Here is an 18801-nt window from a genome sequence, read left to right on the forward strand (position 1 = left end):
TGACATGCCTGAGCTGATGAAATGAGTAGACACGAGGCTTGTCACATTCAATCAGAGGCTCCAGGAGGTACTGAGAAGTTCATGCAACGCGAGCCTGCTTGGCAAACCGAAAGATCAAGGTGGTCAATGGTGGCTGTGTGTGTAGATGTGTTATATGCTGGAGTGCTTTCAGTGAACCAACGTTTGCTTAGGCTCCTTGTATGGAAGCCATGGAGTCCCAGCAGCTTTGATGGGCTCTCAAGCGTTCAAAGTTACCCGCACTTAATAGTCTGACTCCCAGGAATCTCTTCCAAGTCCTAAAGGCATGGAGAACACGAGATCAAAGTTGGGCAAGAGCTGTGAACAGCATTCACTAAGAGATCTTTTGTGTATTCGAACAGCATTGAGTGATGCAAACAGCAGCAACCAGGGAAGAAGGAAATCAGTATAAACTGGGTACCCCTTCACCGAAACTTAAAAAATAAAAATCACTCTAAGGAGGGAGTACTAGGTAGATTACATTTGTCAGGGAATTCTAATGCCCGATAAGTGTTTTAAAACCTAACTCTTAAAACCTAATATGCTCACTTTCAGAAAACTCTGAATGCCTACACAATTTAAACAAACAAACAAAAAAAAAAAAACACAGAAAACGCTAAAACGTTATGTGACGCTTCTGGGCCAAGCTAATTAAGCAGCAAGATTTCTGCAGTTTCCCCCACCCCAGCCAGCCAGGTGGAAGGGCTGTGGGCCTCCCTCCCTCCCCCCACCCCGGGATGGCTGTCACGAGATGGGACACGCCTGGGCCCTTCAATCACACCCTCTGGAAAACTGCCTGACCACCTCACCTCCTTCCCACTTTAGCTTCCTTAAGGCAGGAAATGAACTACTCAGATCTTGAGGTTTCTCTATGACAGCAGTTAGTGGGACCTGAATTAACGCAGAGTATTTGAGCTCTCGAATGCCGAGATGAGAGCAGCGAGCAGGTAGCCATCGGTCTCTCCCAACATCATAGCGTTGGTAAAACATTACTTAGAGGTGAACGTGATTCCCAGAGGATTTCAGGCCCTCCTGGTCTCGGCAGACAGGGTAATACAACAGCGGGGGTCTTAGCAGCAGGGGCTGCAGCAATGGGACAGGCCCCCAAGTTCTCAAACAAACGTGGGGGGCTCTTCTAACGGGATGCAGTGCCCTCTACGCCCAAACGCCCTTGTTTTCCGATTCGCATCTCAGAACCCGCCTCCTCCCCACTCCTCCAACTCCCACCCTTCAGATTTGTACTCCCCTCCTCTCCCAGGCAGGTTACAGCCCTTCTGAGCCCGCAAGGGGGCGGGGCGAGGGGCACAGAAGTGGTGGCCCTTAGCAGGAAAAAGCAGAGGCTTTGTCTCACGGATCCCCCGCCAATCAGCACGCTTTTCTCCTCCCAGATGCCCGCTGCCAGCTACACTCAACAGATGCACCAGCGGGATGTGCGGGAAGCACCCGCGTTCCAGAAAGGAGATGCCTCGTTGCTACTCTCTCGGGGGGAGTGGAAGGCCCAGCTGGGAAGCGTCTTTCAGCTCCAGGTCTCTTCAGGTAGAACAGGGCACACCTGCCGAAGCCATGCACCCACTCCTCCCTCTGCAGGAAGAGCTCAGGAATCAGGCGACGGTTTACTGAGCCCCGGACTCTTGCTTTAACCCATGACCTGGCGAGCACAACACAGATCTAAGCACTGAAGTTCTGATGCGGGGCTGCCCAGGTTTGAAGAAAACAAAGCCAAAAGCTGGCCTGACCTCTCGTATCCTCCCAAATAACATACGCTTAGGCTTTAAAACACAAGTCCCCACTGAAGTCGGCTATTTTCTATCCTTGAGGGAGTCGCTTTGGCTGAGTTCCCTGGGAAGCGTTCCGTTTTCTTGGAAACTCCGCTCTCTTCTGAGGTAGATAAGTGATAGATAAAAGGTGGAATTTTCTGGAAATGCGTAGGTTCAGGGCAGCCCCGCGAGCCAGAAGTGTGAGGGCTGGGGGCCAAACCGGTGCAGGCTCGGCAAACCAGACCTTGACACGGAGGCACCCGCATTTCCCAGCAATTTCTTCAGGAGCTAAGCACGCATCTTGCAGATTTTGAGTCGGGTCTAGGTTGTGGTCTTCTCGTACTAGAGTAAAGCACTTTCCAGCTCACTCCTCCTTCACTCACTACCCCTGGGCTCGCTCACGATCAAGAGTGAGGGCTGGGAGAACACGGGTCACAGAAGCAGGAGGAGCGGCATCCCGGCCTCCACTCAGCAGCCTAACGGGGCTGCAAGGAAACAAGACTCACCCCGCGTCACCGGACGGAGCTCAAGAACGGAAGCCGGCGGCACTCACCAGGCAGGGAGAGTGTGGGCAACAAAGCGGCCCCCGCGGTTTGGCCACAAAGACAAAGGACTTCATTCATCAGCCGTATTTATTAGGCGCCTGTTCCGTGCAAGGCACTGTGCTAGGCGCGGGGAAAGATACAAAGACAAATCCGACAGGACTGCCCTCAAAGAGCTTACAGTCTAGGAAAGGAGCATACAGTGTCTGGAGAAGACATTTTAGATGTAAATAACCTCCCCCCACCACCCACCCCACAAAAAGAAAAAAAAAATAAGAACTTAAGTTCACTCGACTTGGCTTCATTTTCTTCTAGTTCAGCAGCTTGACATAAAAAGCATGTATCTGAAAGTCTTTTAAAATGCACACTTTTACTCGTAAACAAAATTCATCTTCATTAGAAAAAAGGGCTGTTTATTGCAATTACGAAAATCCTCAAACATATTCAGTATTTTCATGAATTTTTCTTACGAATCTGTTATTTGTAAACAATTTCCTAAATCGCTTCAAAACGTGCAACTTTTGAAAGAGACCTCTTTAAACCCACTGGCAGTCACACAGAACATACACGGGCTCTCTACTAAAAGCAAAGTGTCTGAAACAAATAGGTGTTGTTTTACTACCAAAGTTCACAGCTTACGGTTTTTCTCCCTACACTCATCTCACGTCAACTCAAAATATTATAAAATAGCACCTCCAGTAACCTATACCTCAAAGACCCGAAGCTTTCAATCACAAAGCTTTAGATAGAATATTGGGGGAAAAAATGTCTGATACAACCTTAAAGACCCATCTTCGTGCTATTACTAAGCCGGCCACACCCACCAAAGAACTGTAAAACAATTCCAAAATAGGAAATTTACAATCACCCACTTTCCCATTACACCCTTAGGAATTTCTGAAGTGTCAGTTTTCTGTTATTTTCCTTTAAGCATCAAGAAACCAAATGTAATCAACTGGGGAAATAAAAAAACACCGACAGAGCTTCTCCAGGCTAACCTGCTACAGAAAAGGACGATGTGAGCGAACTGCAAATTACTTGGCTTCTAACCAGAATTCTTTTAGGTACGTTTCTTGCAATCGTTCTCCCTTCCCAAGATCCTCTCTGGACTCAGACATTTCTAACACTTAGGTTTCTGTTCAATCTGAAGCCTTGGACTTCGTTAGACTTCTTGAAAACACAGACACTAAGGTAGATGATATGCCGATCAAACTGAACACAAGGCCATCTGTTTTCATGAAGAATCCCGGTCAACCAACAAAGCCGTGCGACCCAAAAATGAGTTCCTGAGACAGAGGTTTCTTATTCCCACGTTGGAGCATCCTTGTCCTGAGCAGTTGCCCGAAGTTCAGTAAAAACCAAAACCTAACCATTGTGCTACTGGGATCTTTCCGCTCCTCTTCCTCACCCAACTCCAAAGAAGCGGGCGAACTGGTCAAATAAACTTCAACTCAAGTGAACTTCAACATTCATCTCCGGCAACCTAACACATGCGCCATCACAGAGGTGTAGGGAACCACCACACGGGCGCCTGCACCTGGTTGGAACCGCAGGCTTACTGTGGCGCCCGCCTTCACGAATGCACCCTGGGGTTCAGCCGAGACACCTACGGATACTACGCTTCCACGTGTAATATCTGTACAAACTATATAGAAAGTTAAATTTTCTGGGTATAAATCTAACAGAAATAAAGTCAAATCAGGAGGAACAGTTGTGTGTTAGTCTTCTGGTCGCCTTCCTGTCGTCACATTACTAAAGGGCTTTTCTGTTCAGTCTCTGCTGAACAGATACCACGCATTTCAGACTCCTGTGGTTATAGAAGAACCACTGTTTAAGTTAAGGACTCTCCAACTCCGTCTTACAGATAAAGAAACCGAGACCCTGAACAGCTGAATGAAGAAGCTGGGGGCCACACCCACTCTGGTATTGGTGATCGGACACCTGCAACCTTTGACACAAACCACGGGATCACACACAGTGACCGCTAAAACCAATGTAAGGAAATGGGGAGGTGTTTCATAGGAGGTAAATGGAACAACTGTTAGCTGAAACCTATTCTTAGAAAACATTAGCCCTTTTTGGTTACTGCTGAGAGTGTAACTACAGTGTCTGGTCTTGCTTTTAAGGGTAATTGATTTGTACTTGCTTCCTTGAGGACATTTATTTGTTCACAGTAAGAAAAAATCATGTTAAATATGATGATATATTCAACCGTGTATTATTCTGCATTTAAATTATTTCTATATACATTTGGATTCTTCTACTTTTCACAAAGTAAAATTAATTTATGCAGAGAATGAAACGAGAGATCCTCTCTGTAGAAGTTGTTGGCAGCCTGAAAATTAGTCACTTCCATACAGGATGGGAAACCGCTTTAAGGAGAGGCCGAAAGAGGGTCCAGGGTCACAGAAAACATAATGAAAATTGTAAGTGAATTCTGATTAGCCGGTAATCAGAGCTACAGGAGAAAGGACAGGCTTAGAGAATTAATCTGAGGGAACTTTTAACTCCCTTCCTTGCTAGGTAACCGCAAAGCAATTCAATAAACTTCCGGGTGTCAGTTTCTTCATCTGCAAAGACCTAACATTCGAACTACTTACCTCATTGGATTATCGAGGAGAACACATAGTAAAACATATGAGAGTGCTTCTAAGTGGGAAAGCACACCAACAAATACTGATTATTATTACCGCAATAATTATTAAAATGGGGACCTACAAAAAATTTTAAATAATTACCACTCAGTGGCACGAGGCATGCTCACGAAAACAAACTTAACTCAGAAGGTAAACCATGCAAACGTTCTCAACTTTCAATGGCAATGCTAAAAATTCACACAAAGATATAATACAAAGGAACAATTTTAGAGAAAGCACTGAGACACACATATTTGGTTGACTTAAGAGACTTTAAAGTGAGTTAGAATGATTTCCAGCTTATAAAGAGGTATTTAGTCTTTAAGTGGAGAAGGTTGCTCGTCACCTGTAAGAAAACCAAGCATCATGGGGCATTCCTAAGACAAATGGAACAAAATCCTGTCTCTCTTGGCTGTTTTATAAACCAGGTGTCTCACAAATAACCATCTTAATGCTTCCAGTAATGAGACACACCCTCAAAGAGAATGTCCGCTTCTGAATCACATCCGATGTGAACCTGCATGAATGCAAGGCATAAAATAGCATTCTCGTAACTCCACAGGCGCCTAAAAGTTTTAACAATTCTTCATGCTCACTTTCTATTCCATAAAGAATCATGGACATACAGGGAATATCTCCAAGATAAATTTGTTACAAATCTTTATTATGCAGTTGTCTTATTTTTATAATACTCCACTCTGGTGGCCTTCTTTTGTGTGTGTTTTGTTTGTAAAATTGAGTCTACATAGCACATTAACCTTTCAAATATGCCTTTTGATGTTAGTCTTATGCCCCCCCCCCAAAAAAAGTAACAACCAAAAAACAAATGAAGATACAAGGGAAGAGAAAAATGAGATATGATTAAGTATAAAAATATGTTGCTTCAAATTCAGAATAATTTAATAACTCTTCGTTATTTCATATGTATCTGGAAATGGGACAGATACATGACCTGATCCTGTCACAAGAGGTAGAATTCCAGCATTTGGTACAACGTTCCAAGACAGGGTTAAAGTGACATTCCTGTTTCCCCTATAAAAAGATATAATAATAAACGGATGTCAGCAGAAACATTTTTAGTTCAAAGAAAACATTTTAATTCAAGCACTGAGGCACAAATACTATAGAACTAGCTATTTGTAACTGGAACCCTCATCTATCAACAGTTTTCTCGTCTTCTGAAATCCCAGGGACCCGCATTCTATTTGCAGGCATCCCATGATGACCTACCTAAATTCACTCAGTTACAGTTATTAGAACCACCAGCCAAAAAGCTTAAATGAGTAAAACACAGAGAATATAAAGAGATTCGAGCTAGATGTCAGCAGGCAATGATTTGCAATCTAATTCTATCCTTATCTAGATTGTGAACACATCACAATTTCTCACGGCTGGCAATTTTTCGTCTGCAAAACCAGAGCTTTGGTTAAAACAGCTCTCCCCTAAAATCCTTTCCAATGTTTACTCGCAGAGCTTAAGAGCTAAAAATGACCCCAAAAGACCAGCCATTCTAATTCCTTCACTGGGTGTGAAAGGAAACTGAGGTTCAGGGAAGTTCAGAGAAGCACAGCAAGAGCCCTCAGTGTCACCTCCTGGATGAACGCACTATTTCCCCATTAAGGGTCCCCGAGAACGTCCCTCCCCATGTTCCACAAGGAGCCCCCTGCCAACCACAGTCCTACCGCAGGTGGGACAGCCCAGGCCCCCTGCGCACTTGGGACTAGAAGCACCTGAGGGCTTTCTGAGCGTGACTGGGGTTCACATACTGCAAGAAACTGTGTGCTTTTCCTAAACCCCAGTTACTAAGACAGTATTTCTACCCAATCCTCTGGTTTGGATCCGTATACTTTTCTTCTTTCTCAACTGTCCTCTTTGTACCCTCTAATCTTTTTCTTTAAAATAAAAAATACTTCACATCGTTCTCTCCCCCGCACAATTACAAGTAAAGAAGGACAAAGAATTGCTCACTTGAGGCCATTTCCATCGTCAAAGAAAAAATATTTTGTTTTCATATCTTTCAACAGCAGCTTTGGATTATCGCCTCGCAGAACAATCTTGTCCCAAAGGACTACTTGGTTGAGAGCCTACATTAAAATGAAAATGAATTAGACAGCTCATCAGAAATTCATCTCTGTCACTTCAAATTCAAAGCAGTGCTAAGCAAATAGTTTAATTTATATTAATAATACAACTTTTGAGGGAATTGCTAAAATCTTAAAGCACACAAAACAATAACAAGAGGATACACATAAGAAGTTGAGCTTTGCTGGGACAAAAGATGATCTCCCAGGAAATCACTGCTTTTGCTAAGGCAACTGTCATTTAGGGCCCCCACAGCTTACTCCAAGGCTGTAGACCTACTCGCTCTCCAGAGAGAGGCCCTTGGAGACACAGAAGGGATTAGAATCCCTGGAAGGAAAGCATTCTCGTAAATCACCTCTCCTGCCCAGCTCAGTGTGGACTCTGCATAGTGTCAGGGAAACTGAGGCAACTATTCCTGGTCCGTCACACTGTTAACAGGGGTCACTGCAGCCAGATTAGATCATGAGTATTTACGTATCTCCAAGGTCTTTAAATTATCGAAGAATCACTAAAGAAATGAAGCCTTCTAAATATTTTTCCCTTAAATTAACCATAGGCACATCATTGTTTCGTTTATGGCAACATTCTAGAAGCCAATTCTTTGAAATCGCTATTTTGACATATCAAAAGCAAGTTCTGTTTGGAAAATGAGGGGCATAAAATGAAGACAAAACACATTTGTGATCACTACTAAATCCCAAGACATCTGTTCTTATAAAGCTATTATGCATTATTAGCCTGGGAGGCCAACTGCTAGCATGTGGGGACTGTGCTCACTAAAAAGGAATGTGGAAGTAATTTCTAAGAGGTTTCAAATCTTCACCATAAAACCGCGAAGATTAAACAGAAACATCGAGACTGAAGAACATACAATCAAAGATATGCCGAAGTGAAATGACATCTTCTATACATTTATTCATTCACCAAAGCAATGATGTGTCAAAGTTCCAAGTTGTATTAACTTACTAGTCACACTGGGGTAAACCAGAATTATGAATATGATTTAGGTACACCTGTTGCCAAGGTGACACAGAAATTTGGATAATTTGTTGAGACCTGTAGAATAGTATGTGTGTATATAGCCATTACTCTTACCTTCAGAATAAGTTTTTCTAAATGACCCTTCTAACATTTTGTTAATTCTCAAGGACAAGGACCAAAACTCCTCCAACCCAATAATCCGAGTGCCTAACAAATTTTGTGGTATAAAAGATATGCTCAAAATAAATGTAAAATGAATTGAAATACTAAAAACTGCAGTTAACTAATCAAACCAATCAACAGATAAAGTTGATTAATTTTTCATCCCTTGAAAGGAAATATAGTTCAAATAACATACAGAAGTAGACTCATCTCTAAATACGAATTACCTCCAGACTGTATGGTAACAAACACGAGAGTGACTTAGGTGAAATAACAAAGAAGCACATTTTAATTCCATGGATTTCACTTTTGTACTTTAATTCATTTATCACAATCATTCACTTGACACTTTCAGGGGATTTCTGTTTTAGTGACATTCCATACAAATATCTCAACCCTTACTCTTATCTGCAAAAAAAGCTCTAAATCAAAATGGACCAGTAAGTTTCAATCTACAAATTAACAATTTTAGTAGTGTTTTAACCTAATAGTTTAGTAGCTTTTCATTACAAAACTTCTGATAAAGTCTAGTTTATGATTAGAAAGACTACTTTTAAGTAAATAATTGGTGAATCCCATACAACTCCAAAGCAAAGGAAAATATTTCCCAGCAGACAAATGTTAACTGGAGATATACGGCTTGGTAAGACTATCAAAATAGTTCACGAGAAGAAAAATAGAAATACTTAGATGGATTTTAAACTAATCTGACATGATTCAAACATTTGTCACCTTTACAGTTTTTAATTACATACATGGGTAATGAGACCTGTAAATACAGCTCACAGAGTTTGCTGATTCACATACCTTTCTCCAGTCAAAGCTGTGGAAAGAAAACTTTGGCCTGAAGAGTGGGACACCCGAGCAGCAATGCCTCACCCCCATTTCCTCGTACACCCAGCATTCAGCAACATCCTTTCTGACCTTATCATTGGAAATGGTCTCCGAAGATTTTCGATCACAAATTATTTTGAGCACAAACCCCAAAAGATGCATTTTTATTTAAATGATGTGCACGGTACACGTTACTACTTTCGGACGAGATCATCACTGACAGTCAAGGCAAATTTGCATTTCAAATAGTATTCCTGACCAATGTTGAATTTTCTCAGCCAACTTTTTTATTAGATCTCAGCTCTCTCTTTTTTTAATCCACTGTGGCTAAGCAGCTCCAAAGAGAAAGAAACCCACCAGCTCTGCCCCTTTCCTGTTGCTTACATGTGGTTGAACCGTTCACATTTTCAACCTGTGATTCCTTTGCAGGAATCTTTTCAACCATTTTTTCCATTTTGTGAGGATTCGTTTATTTAAAAATAGGTAACATCAGAGGCACCTTGGCGGCTCAGTGGGTTAAGTGGCCAACTCTTGATCTTGGCTCAGGTCATGACCTCACGGTTCGTGGGCTCAAGCCCCATCCATATCGGGCTCTGTACTGACAGCATGGAGCTTGCCTGGGAGTCTCTCAGTCTCTCTCTCTCTCTTTCTCCCTCCCTCCCTCTTTCTGCTCCTCCCCTGCAAGCTCTCTCTCAGAATAAAAGTAAACTTAAAAGAAATAGGTAATATCACCCACTTAATTGGATTATACTGCACAACCTTACAAAATGCTGAAAATGAATGAATGAAGAAATGCAGGCAGCGTGGTCAACCTCCTGCCCGCTGAATTCCTCCTCTTCCTCCAGGGACGCCGCATGTTGTAGGAGACATGTAATCACCTGACTTAGGGACTGAGTGTGAATATTAAGGTCAGCCCGTATTGCAAGTATTAGTAAAGCTTCTTTCCCTTTTATTTTAAACAGAGAAACATACAGATCAACTTCTTTCCAGTATGGCGCGTGAGGAGCTTGGAAGTGGCCACTCCATCCTAACAGCCAGTAAAAAGCTAATGAACTGAAAAACTGGCAACTCTTCCTAGATCCGTAAGAGAGGAAAAAATAGCTCTGAACGGTTTTCCTTATGGATTGCCCCGTCTGCACCCCAATCAGGGGACCACAATACTAGAGAGCTACAGAAGCAGAAAAAAGACAGAGGCTACCAAAGGAGATGTTTTCTTAGTAGAATCACCTCTCCGGAGGCCTGTGATTTTTACCAAACTCCTCAGGTCAGATACTCTGAATATATAAAATTTATATTCTTGGAGCACCTGGGTGGCTCAGTCAGTTGGGCGTCCCACTCTTGATTTCAGCTCAGGTCATGATCTCCCTTTTCGCAGGATTCTAGGGATTCTCTCTCTCCTCTCTGTCCCTCTCCCATGTGCTCACGAGCACACACACTCTCTCTCTCCCTCAAAATAAACAAACATTTAAAATAAATTAATAAATAAATAAAATGAGGTTTTAATGATCTATTAACTAATCAGGTTTTAAAGACCTATTAAAACTTAGATATGTGTGTGTATATATATATACTTACATTATTTTTTGTTGAATATTCTGCTGATAAATAAAGAAACAATTGCTTAACATTCCAATCAAATATGTTCTCTAGATGTAAATAAATTAAGGAATATATAAATCATGAGGCAACATACCACTTTTAAACCATTCTTGTTCATAATTATCCACAACAATACTAATACTAAAATAGAAAAAAAGGAGGTGGGCCAGAAACATAGTGAGACACTAATTTAGTAAAAATACATTATATATATATATATATATATATATATATATATATGTACATATACATACATACCGTAAAATCTAGCTCATTCCAAAGAAAAATATATCAGCAAGATTATTAGCATTATCACCCCATACCTCTAGGCATTACTAGCTGAGATTCTTTGGTTAATAATAACAGAGCAATACAAAATTTAGCTTTCTGTGACATCGACTAAGTCTAAAAGAAAGAGGATTTAATCCTTCAAGCACTTTCGATTCCATGGATGTTCTAAAGGATAACCAGCCCTCGCCATTTAAATTTACTGATAAGCAAACATGAACTAGCTCATGTTAATTACACGAAGTATAATAAATTGTCCACATTGCTTTTGGACACATGCCAGCAGAGATCAAAATGTCTCAATCCATGAAGTGCTTTGGTAAGAATATGCAGTTGAATACCAATTTGATTTCATCAGCCTATCAGAGTGAAGGAAAAAAAATTCATGGGGATTCAACACAAGAGCTGTGTCACTGGGAAATGAACGGAGTTAATGTTTGCATTTTTATTAAGCATTATATGTAAATGGTGAAGTCTTTTCATTATGTGCATTTTCACACCAACAGCAACACATCTATTTCATTCCACGTTTAGACATGTGTATCCGCTAAGAATCACACTACTTCAGAAGAATGGAGAAGTCTAGGATAGCTCTTTAGAAGAAAGGGCACAATTTCAAGTTTAGCAGCAGCATTAAGAAAAGCTGACTTAACTACAAATGAGACTGAATATGTACAGTTGTTGAGAGATCAGGAAATTTCACTGTAATTCTCCAGGTACACAAAGCTACTACTTTCACAAGAGATCCAAGCTCCTTACTAGTTTTAAAATGACGTGAAGACTCAAAGGCAGACATACCAAGTTTACCATCGGACTGTTGTCACGGTGCACTCTATTTCCTGAAAAAGTGTCTAGAGAGCGAATTCTTAGTCTCTTTCTAAACTCAACATTTTATTTCTAAAAAGTCCAGTTAAAGTAATTCCATGGCAGTAAAGAGCCATATCAGGTAAACTCTCTGGGAATGTTATCTGCTTCGACAGACAGGTGCTTTACCCAAGTTCAGACAGTGCCATCACCAGAGCCAATTTTAATACCGAGGTCTTAAAGAGCCAGGTGACTGCACTGGAAGGGGCAGGGAACAATGCTACCAAGACCCTAGAAGACTGGATTGGCCAAAATGAACAGCTTCCAAAGGCAGAAACTCAAGATAAAGAGAAAATATTAAATCACCCTCATTTTAAATTAACTCCTTTAAATATTAAGATTTTTCTGACTCCTATGATAAAAGTACTTATAAAAAAACGATAATGGCAAAATGCTCATACAGTTTACCAATGACCATTCTGATAATGATCTTCTAAACCTTAAGAGATGCCAATTCACTTTTTTAACCTAGGTTTCTCTCTGCTACTGTAAAATATGGATATTTTACTTGGGACTGTACATAAAATATTCCATCTACGTATATCTGCTATCGTAAAATATGGATCTATACTTGGGATTGTACGTGAAAGATTCCATCTACATAGGCTGAGCACTGGTAACATCTTTCTTTCTGTAATCCAAACAACCTGGTATTTTCTTTCTGAAATAGATTCAAACTCTCTTACAGCTTTCAATCTAGTTAATGTTTCTGTAAACAATTTAAAGTAGGTTCATAAAATGATAACTGAAGAATCCAAAAATAATTTTTTTCAAAGTGTGAATGAAAAGGTATGAAAACTCTTACTAATAGAAACATAGGTATGGAAACTAAAGGGTGCAGATGTTTATCTTGAGAAACTTAACAGAAAAAGACCATGGGGGAAGGGAAGGGGGGAAAAAAAAGAGTTACAGAGAGGGAGGGAGGCAAACCATTAGAGACTCTTAAATACAGAGAACAAACTGAAGGTTGATGGGGGGTGGGGGAGAGGGGAAAATGGGTGATGGGCATTGAGGAGGGCACTTGTTGGGATGAGCACTGGGTGTTGTATGGGAGCCAGTTTGACAATAAATTATATTTTTAAAAAAAGAAACTAAAGTATGGCTGATTCAGGAGATAGTCAAAAATCACTAAGCAACATGTGTATCATTATACAACTATAGAGAAAGCAATAAAACATTTTCTTAAAGGATATCAGCCGTTATATCAAATGTAATGAATCCCAGATCACTTCTTTCTCTAGGTCCAGTGAAGTCTTCTACATTTTTTCTAAAAATAAAGACAAAAGTATTATCATCCTTGAAATATAACAGCACATACAATTCACATAATTCCATAAAGCTGGACGCACAGGTGGAACAGCAATCCCAGAGAGAAACAAGTAAAAATCAGAAAAACCTGTAAGTGTGAAAACAGGATAAAAATGTTAATCTGATACAAAATGAGGTCTTTCGCCATATTCATATACCTTAACAAAGAATCCCTAGCGGGGTGTAAAAACTGCTCAGAATGTAAACACTTGCTGTAAAGCACTTTGATAGCATGGGTAGAAGGTTCTAGATGACTACAGGTGGTGTGGAAGAAGCTAAGATATAGTGATAACCACTGTTGTTTGTTGAGTGCTTATTATGTGTCTGGGCCAGGTGAAGAATGTATTTTCTTTACGATCTCAATCCTCGCGCAACAAGCCTACAAGTTGGGTATTATTTCCATTCTAGACAAAAGGAAATTAAGGTCCAGGACGGTACGAAACTTGCTCAAGAATAACACCAGCTAACAGTTCCTGTGTCTATTTGAATCTAAAACACAGTATCTAATAAACTGCAATAGAGGAAAAAAAAGGGGGTGGTGGCGGGGGGTGGAGTCGGCGATTAGAGGACTGGCTTGCCTGCCACTCCGACAAAGAAATCAAGGAAACCGACGTTGAAGAACGAGAGTGAACTTGATGCAAGATGGAACAGAGAAGAGGTGAGAACCAGGGGGGGAAAAAGCAACGTATCCAAGAAAAAAGTGCCAGAGAACCAACATTATGAAGGAAAAAAACCCAAAAGCATTCACGAAATGACAACGTCATTCTGGAATCCCATTTTTGGCATTTTCGCCGATTTATTCACGCGGCGGACTTAGACCATCTCCACCGCGCCGCATCGGCGAGCTGGGACGGCGACCGCGCTCGGCGCATCCCGACCCCTCCAGCCAACTTCAAAGCGGCAGCAGGCGTGCGCCGCCGGCAGCGGCAGGAAGGACAAAAGCGGCGGGGCCGGCCCCGCGCGCTCACCAGCGGCGGGGCGGACCGCACCGGAGCCCGGGCGAGCGGGCGGCGCACCGGGCGGGCTGCGCGCGGCCGGCGGCGGCGCCGCCGCTCTGCTGGTGTGTTGCTCCCTCATTGGCCAGGCGTGGGCGGGGGGAAGTGAGGAACAGGAAGGAAGCGGAGGCACTGGCCTGAGTAACACTCAAAATTAAAATTTAAGAGCAAGCCCGGGAATTTGCGGCGGAGGGGTGGGAGCTCGAGGGGAAGCCGGGAAGCCCGCGACGTCCACCCGGGCGTCCGCCCTCGGCGGCGACGGCCGCTCGGCAGCGGGGAGGGTGGGGGCGGCCCCGGGGCGGCGCGGACGCCCTGCCCCGCGGCCCCCCCCCCGCCCCCGGCGCGGCGGCCCGGGCTCGACGCCCACCCCGGCCCGGTCCAGGCGCCCCGCCCCGCCGGCAGGGCCTCGGCCGCACTCACAGCATGATCCGCGAGACGTGCAGCCGCACCGGGACGCTCCGGTCTTTGAAGGCGGTGGTGATGAAGCAGCCGAAGGTGAGCGCCGCCATCACGCTCAGGGAGAAGGCGAACAGCGAGTTCGCCCGCGACAGCACCGTGTTCATCGCGACCGTCTGCCCCGAGCCCCGTTCCACACGCACACGGGGGACCCCGTTCCGGCCGCGGACCGGCTCCCTGCGATCCGCGCCGCCTGCGCCCGCGCGCGTTCCGGGAGCGCGCGCCGCCGCGGCCCCGCCTCCTTTCCGGTCCTCCGGCGCGCGCGCGCGCGGGCCCGCCTCCCGGGACACACCCACCCTCGCGGCCTATCGCCTCCACCAATCAGCGACGAGCAAGGGTTTCGCCACGGAAGACCCGCCCCCTGTCCTGGCTTCCTCTCCTTTGGCCGCTAGGCTCGCCCACCCTTCTTTCCCGGTCCTTCGGTGTGGTGGTCAGAGTGCCGGTATTTCATTAATTTGCGCTTGAAACCAACAGCAGAACAAGTTCGTTTGGAGTGTGTTCTGAGGCTGCGCGTTGGAAGCAGCACTTTACAAAACTCTTACCCTTTGTCACATCGGGTCAAAGTTACAACAGTTTTTTGGAGGGTATGGGACAGAAAGAGTGGCCGCCCGGTTCCCCAAAGCAGTGTGCCTTTGCTTTACTTTCCACGTCAAACCTCAGTCCAGTTCCCAGTAATGCTTTGCCTTACAACTGCAGCTAAAGCTGTTTCTGACGGTTAAGAGCTGCTGCTACCAATTTTAAATATTTGCATTTTAACGTGACATTTCCCATAACTCAAAGAATAACCTCACGGGGTTCTTAAGATCAAAGGAGATAATTACTGTGGGGTTGCCATACAGCACAATGTATAAATATTTTATTTTGCTTTTTAATTTATTTTTGAGAGAGGAGAGAGAGAGACAGAGACAGAGCACGAGCGGGGGAGGGGCAGAGGAGATAGATACAGAATCTGAAGGAGTCTCCAGGCTCCTAGCTGTCAGCACAGAGCCAGATGAGGGGCCCGAACCCACGAACTGCGGGATCACGACCTGAGCCGAAGTCTGACGCTCAACCGACTGAGCCACCCAGGCGCCCCTTAATGTGTAAATATTTTAAATTAGCAAGCCATCGATATGTAACGGCCCGAGTCTTGGCTCTGCACTCCGGATCTTCGTTCCCAGGCCCTCCTGTCTCACACTTGCTTTTTGAATCTGGCCATTCAGTCCACTGTGTTTGGTCTGCCTGTGTGCACTGGACTGTATCCCCGCATGACACGTTAGCTCATTTGTTGACAACAGCCTGCTGCTCTTGACATATCAGACTAGTTTCTTGAGTATCCTTGAGGGGCTATCAGAAATTATACCAGGGGCGCCTGGGGAGCTCAGACCTTTCAGCGTCTGACCCTTGATTTCAGCGCAGATCATGATCTCATGGTTGGTGAGTTCGAGTCCCTCGTGGGGTTCAGTACTGATAGTCCGAGCCTGTTTGAGATTCTCTCTCTCTTCCTCTCTCGCAGCCCCTCCCATGCACACTCGCATGCACTCTCTCTCTCTCCCCCTCAAAATAAATAAACTTAAAAAAAAAAAAGGAAATTATACCACAGAACGTTGGTTTCTGAGGATCCATACCCCACCCTCCCGAGGAAAATGAAGATCCAAAAGCCCTTCCATGTTCCCTAGGCGGTCAAAGGCATCCAAATTTGCTGGGTGTCATTGAATAGTCTATGCAATTAATAGCCAACTTCTCTGCTCATGTCCCAGAGACACTACACTTTCAGGAAAGTGAGAGGCTGCTAGTGATGCCTGTGGCATTTTCTTAGTTGAAGAACCTCATCAACTTTTCTCTCTTTCTGGCCCCCTCTGACTTCACTCAGAAATGCACTGTTGAAACTATGTCTCTTACATGCCAGGGTGTACATCTGGTCACTGGAGAACCCACACACATCCCAGGGGAGCTAGTCCCAGCTGAGCAGTCCACCTCAAGGTCGGCTTTGGGGAATTACCCTGTTATAATATATTCAGACCCTTGAAACTCTAGAGTACGAGCTGAAAATTCAGACCATGCAAGATGAGGTTCTTTAACTCATTTGAGTCACCTTTATCACAGGCAGGTTTCTAGATAACCATTGGCAAACAAAGCCAGCCACATCTGGAATGGAAATAAAAGTGGGGAATGGTTATGGGAAGGGTCAATACAACAGGTCTGAGCCATCTCTCCTTAGAAGTACCGCCTGCGGGCTTGGCCCCGGGCTGGCATCGAGGAAATTGGCGGGCAAACAATTCTCCGCACTGATGTAAAACTTCCCCTAAATTATAAAAGTGTCTCACTGCACGTAAACTGTTGAAACGATGTGGCTGATGCCAAACACCTGCTTTATTTGGGGGAGTCTGGAATTTTGGGACATGCCGGGCAGAGGGTGCCTAGATGACCATCCCCACGTGAAAACCCTGGGCACTGAGTCTAATGCTTCCCTAGTTGACAACATTTCGCCTGTGCTGTCCCAACCCATTATTGGAGGAGTTAAGCACATCCTCTGTGACTCCTCTGGAAGAGGACTTCTCCCCATGCACGTTTTCCCTCTTTTGTCTCTACTGTGTGAGCCTTTTACTGCAATATGGTCTTTGGCTGTGAGTATGACTATGTAAGTCCTGTGAGTCCTTATGGCAAATCAGCAAACCTGACGGGGTCGTGGACACCCCCAACAGAAAGACTATCTCCTGCTTCATAAATTTCCATATGAAGGATGTTCTTAAGGATTTCTACCAAAATCCAAGAAAACTTAGCCCCATTCTATTCTGTAAGGGAAAGAGTCATAATTTTATTTATTATTATTATTATTATTATTATTATTATTTTTATTTTTATCCTAAGCCTTTCTAACATGCTCCATCCTTAGTTCGGGGCGCTAAACTGCCTACGTGTTTTGACGGATTGCACCTTGCATTTATTCGGCCTGTCCTTTGGATTCCTTGCCTTCTCCCTTCTGTCCCCTCTGTCCCCAATGCCGGTGGCAGGCCCTGTTCTGTTTACTCATGTGGACACGTTTCTCTGAGCTCTTGACCTTGAGTTACCCGCTTAACGTTGATTTTCGCAACCCTCTGCTTTTACACGTGTCCACAGCACCGGATGGAAAGATGTTTTCACTACTTGTTCTTAATCATTGAGCCATTCAGTGTCTTCATCAGCTCAGCTGGCCTCCCTGGAAGGGGAACCAATCAGGCAAAAGCCATGATCTCAGTCAAGTATATTCTTTGTGTGAATCTGTTACTTTCATGCTCCTTATTTATGTATGTAAGCTGAAAAGAATTTTAAATCAATATACAGCAGAGGTTAGAAAACTCTGAGTAATACCTAAAATTACCTTTTTTTCCCTCAGACTTTTAACTACTGAGAATACCTGATAAATTAAACATCCACATGCAACAATATTATTCCATCTTAGTAACTTACAAAAAAGGAGTAAGAAAACATCTGAATTCTTCATATCCTTACTTTGAAAGGTCTATTCTGAAAGAAAAAAAAATTTCAAGAGAATGTACTAGATTTTAGCTCCTGAATGCTGGAATATGTTTCAATTTTTTGTACTCTTACACTTCTGTGACTCTTTCGAGTGGAAGGAAGTAAGAGGTACCATTCAAGCGATGTGAATATACTACTAAAACTGACATTCTTGAAGCACAAATTCTGCTTCTGTGGCTTAATCATGTGTCACATTGCAGGAGTCAGTCGTAAGTGACTGGTATTCGAGAGCAGGTGGGGAAGCAAAAGACTTATGACCCAGCCTCAGATCTGTTAACAAATGCTGAGAAAATCATCTTGCCATTTACCCTGATTTTACCGCAGAGGCAGGCAAAACCCAGTGCCCCAAGGGTGTTCCCAGGACAGTAGTGATGCAGAAAACACCAGCATAGGAGATGTGAGTTACACATAAACTCTTAGGGGGTCTTTCTGCATTTAAGTTGCTAATTTGTTTAAGATATGCTTCACTCTAAGTTACCATAATTAACAGTCGATAATTTTTGTGGCAATTTTCCTGGGAAAGATCCCAAGTGATTCCTGACACAAAGATCCTTAGAAGGAAGCAGTGAATAGATCGTGTCTTCCTTCTCCCGAACAAGATAAAGAGCCAAAACTTTAGCCAGGCTACAAGCTGTGTTTCTTCACTTTCTGTCTTCCTTGAGCTTTTTGATACAGATGTGGATACAGAGCCCTCTCTGTACTTGACCTTGCATCTCCCCTTCCTCCTTTCAGCTTAAGGTGAACTTACAATTCTTCTAGAATTATAAGCCTAAAATCAATG

At 43.5% G+C, this 18801-nt stretch overlaps 1 protein-coding gene across 2 annotated transcripts; it reads right to left on the bottom strand.

Annotated features, from left to right (window-relative positions):
- Positions 1–5596: 5596 nt before the first annotated feature.
- SPCS3 (signal peptidase complex subunit 3) lies at positions 5597–14750 on the bottom strand. 2 transcript variants are annotated; one of them, XM_047090738.1, is made up of 6 exons: positions 14487–14750; positions 12957–13030; positions 10588–10664; positions 8986–9120; positions 6922–7037; positions 5597–5985 (listed from the first exon to the last, which is right to left on the bottom strand). In XM_047090738.1, exons 1-6 carry the CDS (start codon positions 14627–14629, stop codon positions 5853–5855), a joined length of 678 nt encoding a protein of 225 aa, XP_046946694.1. In that variant the 5' UTR covers positions 14630–14750; the 3' UTR covers positions 5597–5852. The 2 variants fall into 2 exon arrangements, with proteins under 2 accessions (XP_046946694.1, XP_046946695.1); XM_047090739.1 differs by lacking the exon at positions 8986–9120 and having other exon boundaries at positions 14487–14748.
- Between the last annotated feature and the right edge of the window lie 4051 nt (positions 14751–18801).

Source organism: Lynx rufus, unplaced genomic scaffold (genome assembly GCF_022079265.1).
Source record: "Lynx rufus isolate CCGP_SWC_20201006 ecotype Redwood Valley unplaced genomic scaffold, mLynRuf1.p SCAF_3, whole genome shotgun sequence".
Lineage (NCBI taxonomy): Eukaryota > Metazoa > Chordata > Mammalia > Carnivora > Felidae > Lynx > Lynx rufus.

Excerpts from the sequence above, each read along its gene's own strand:
- SPCS3 (XM_047090738.1), bottom strand. The coding sequence starts at position 14,629 with ATGAACACGGTGCTGTCGCGGGCGAACTCGCTGTTCGCCTTCTCCCTG. Across the intron at positions 10,665-12,956 it reads TACATTTGATATAACGGCTG|ATCTAGAGAACATATTTGAT; the intron begins ATATCCTTTAAG and ends TAATTTATTTAC. Across the intron at positions 7,038-8,985 it reads ACAGCTTTGACTGGAGAAAG|GCTCTCAACCAAGTAGTCCT; the intron begins GTATGTGAATCA and ends ATTTTAATGTAG.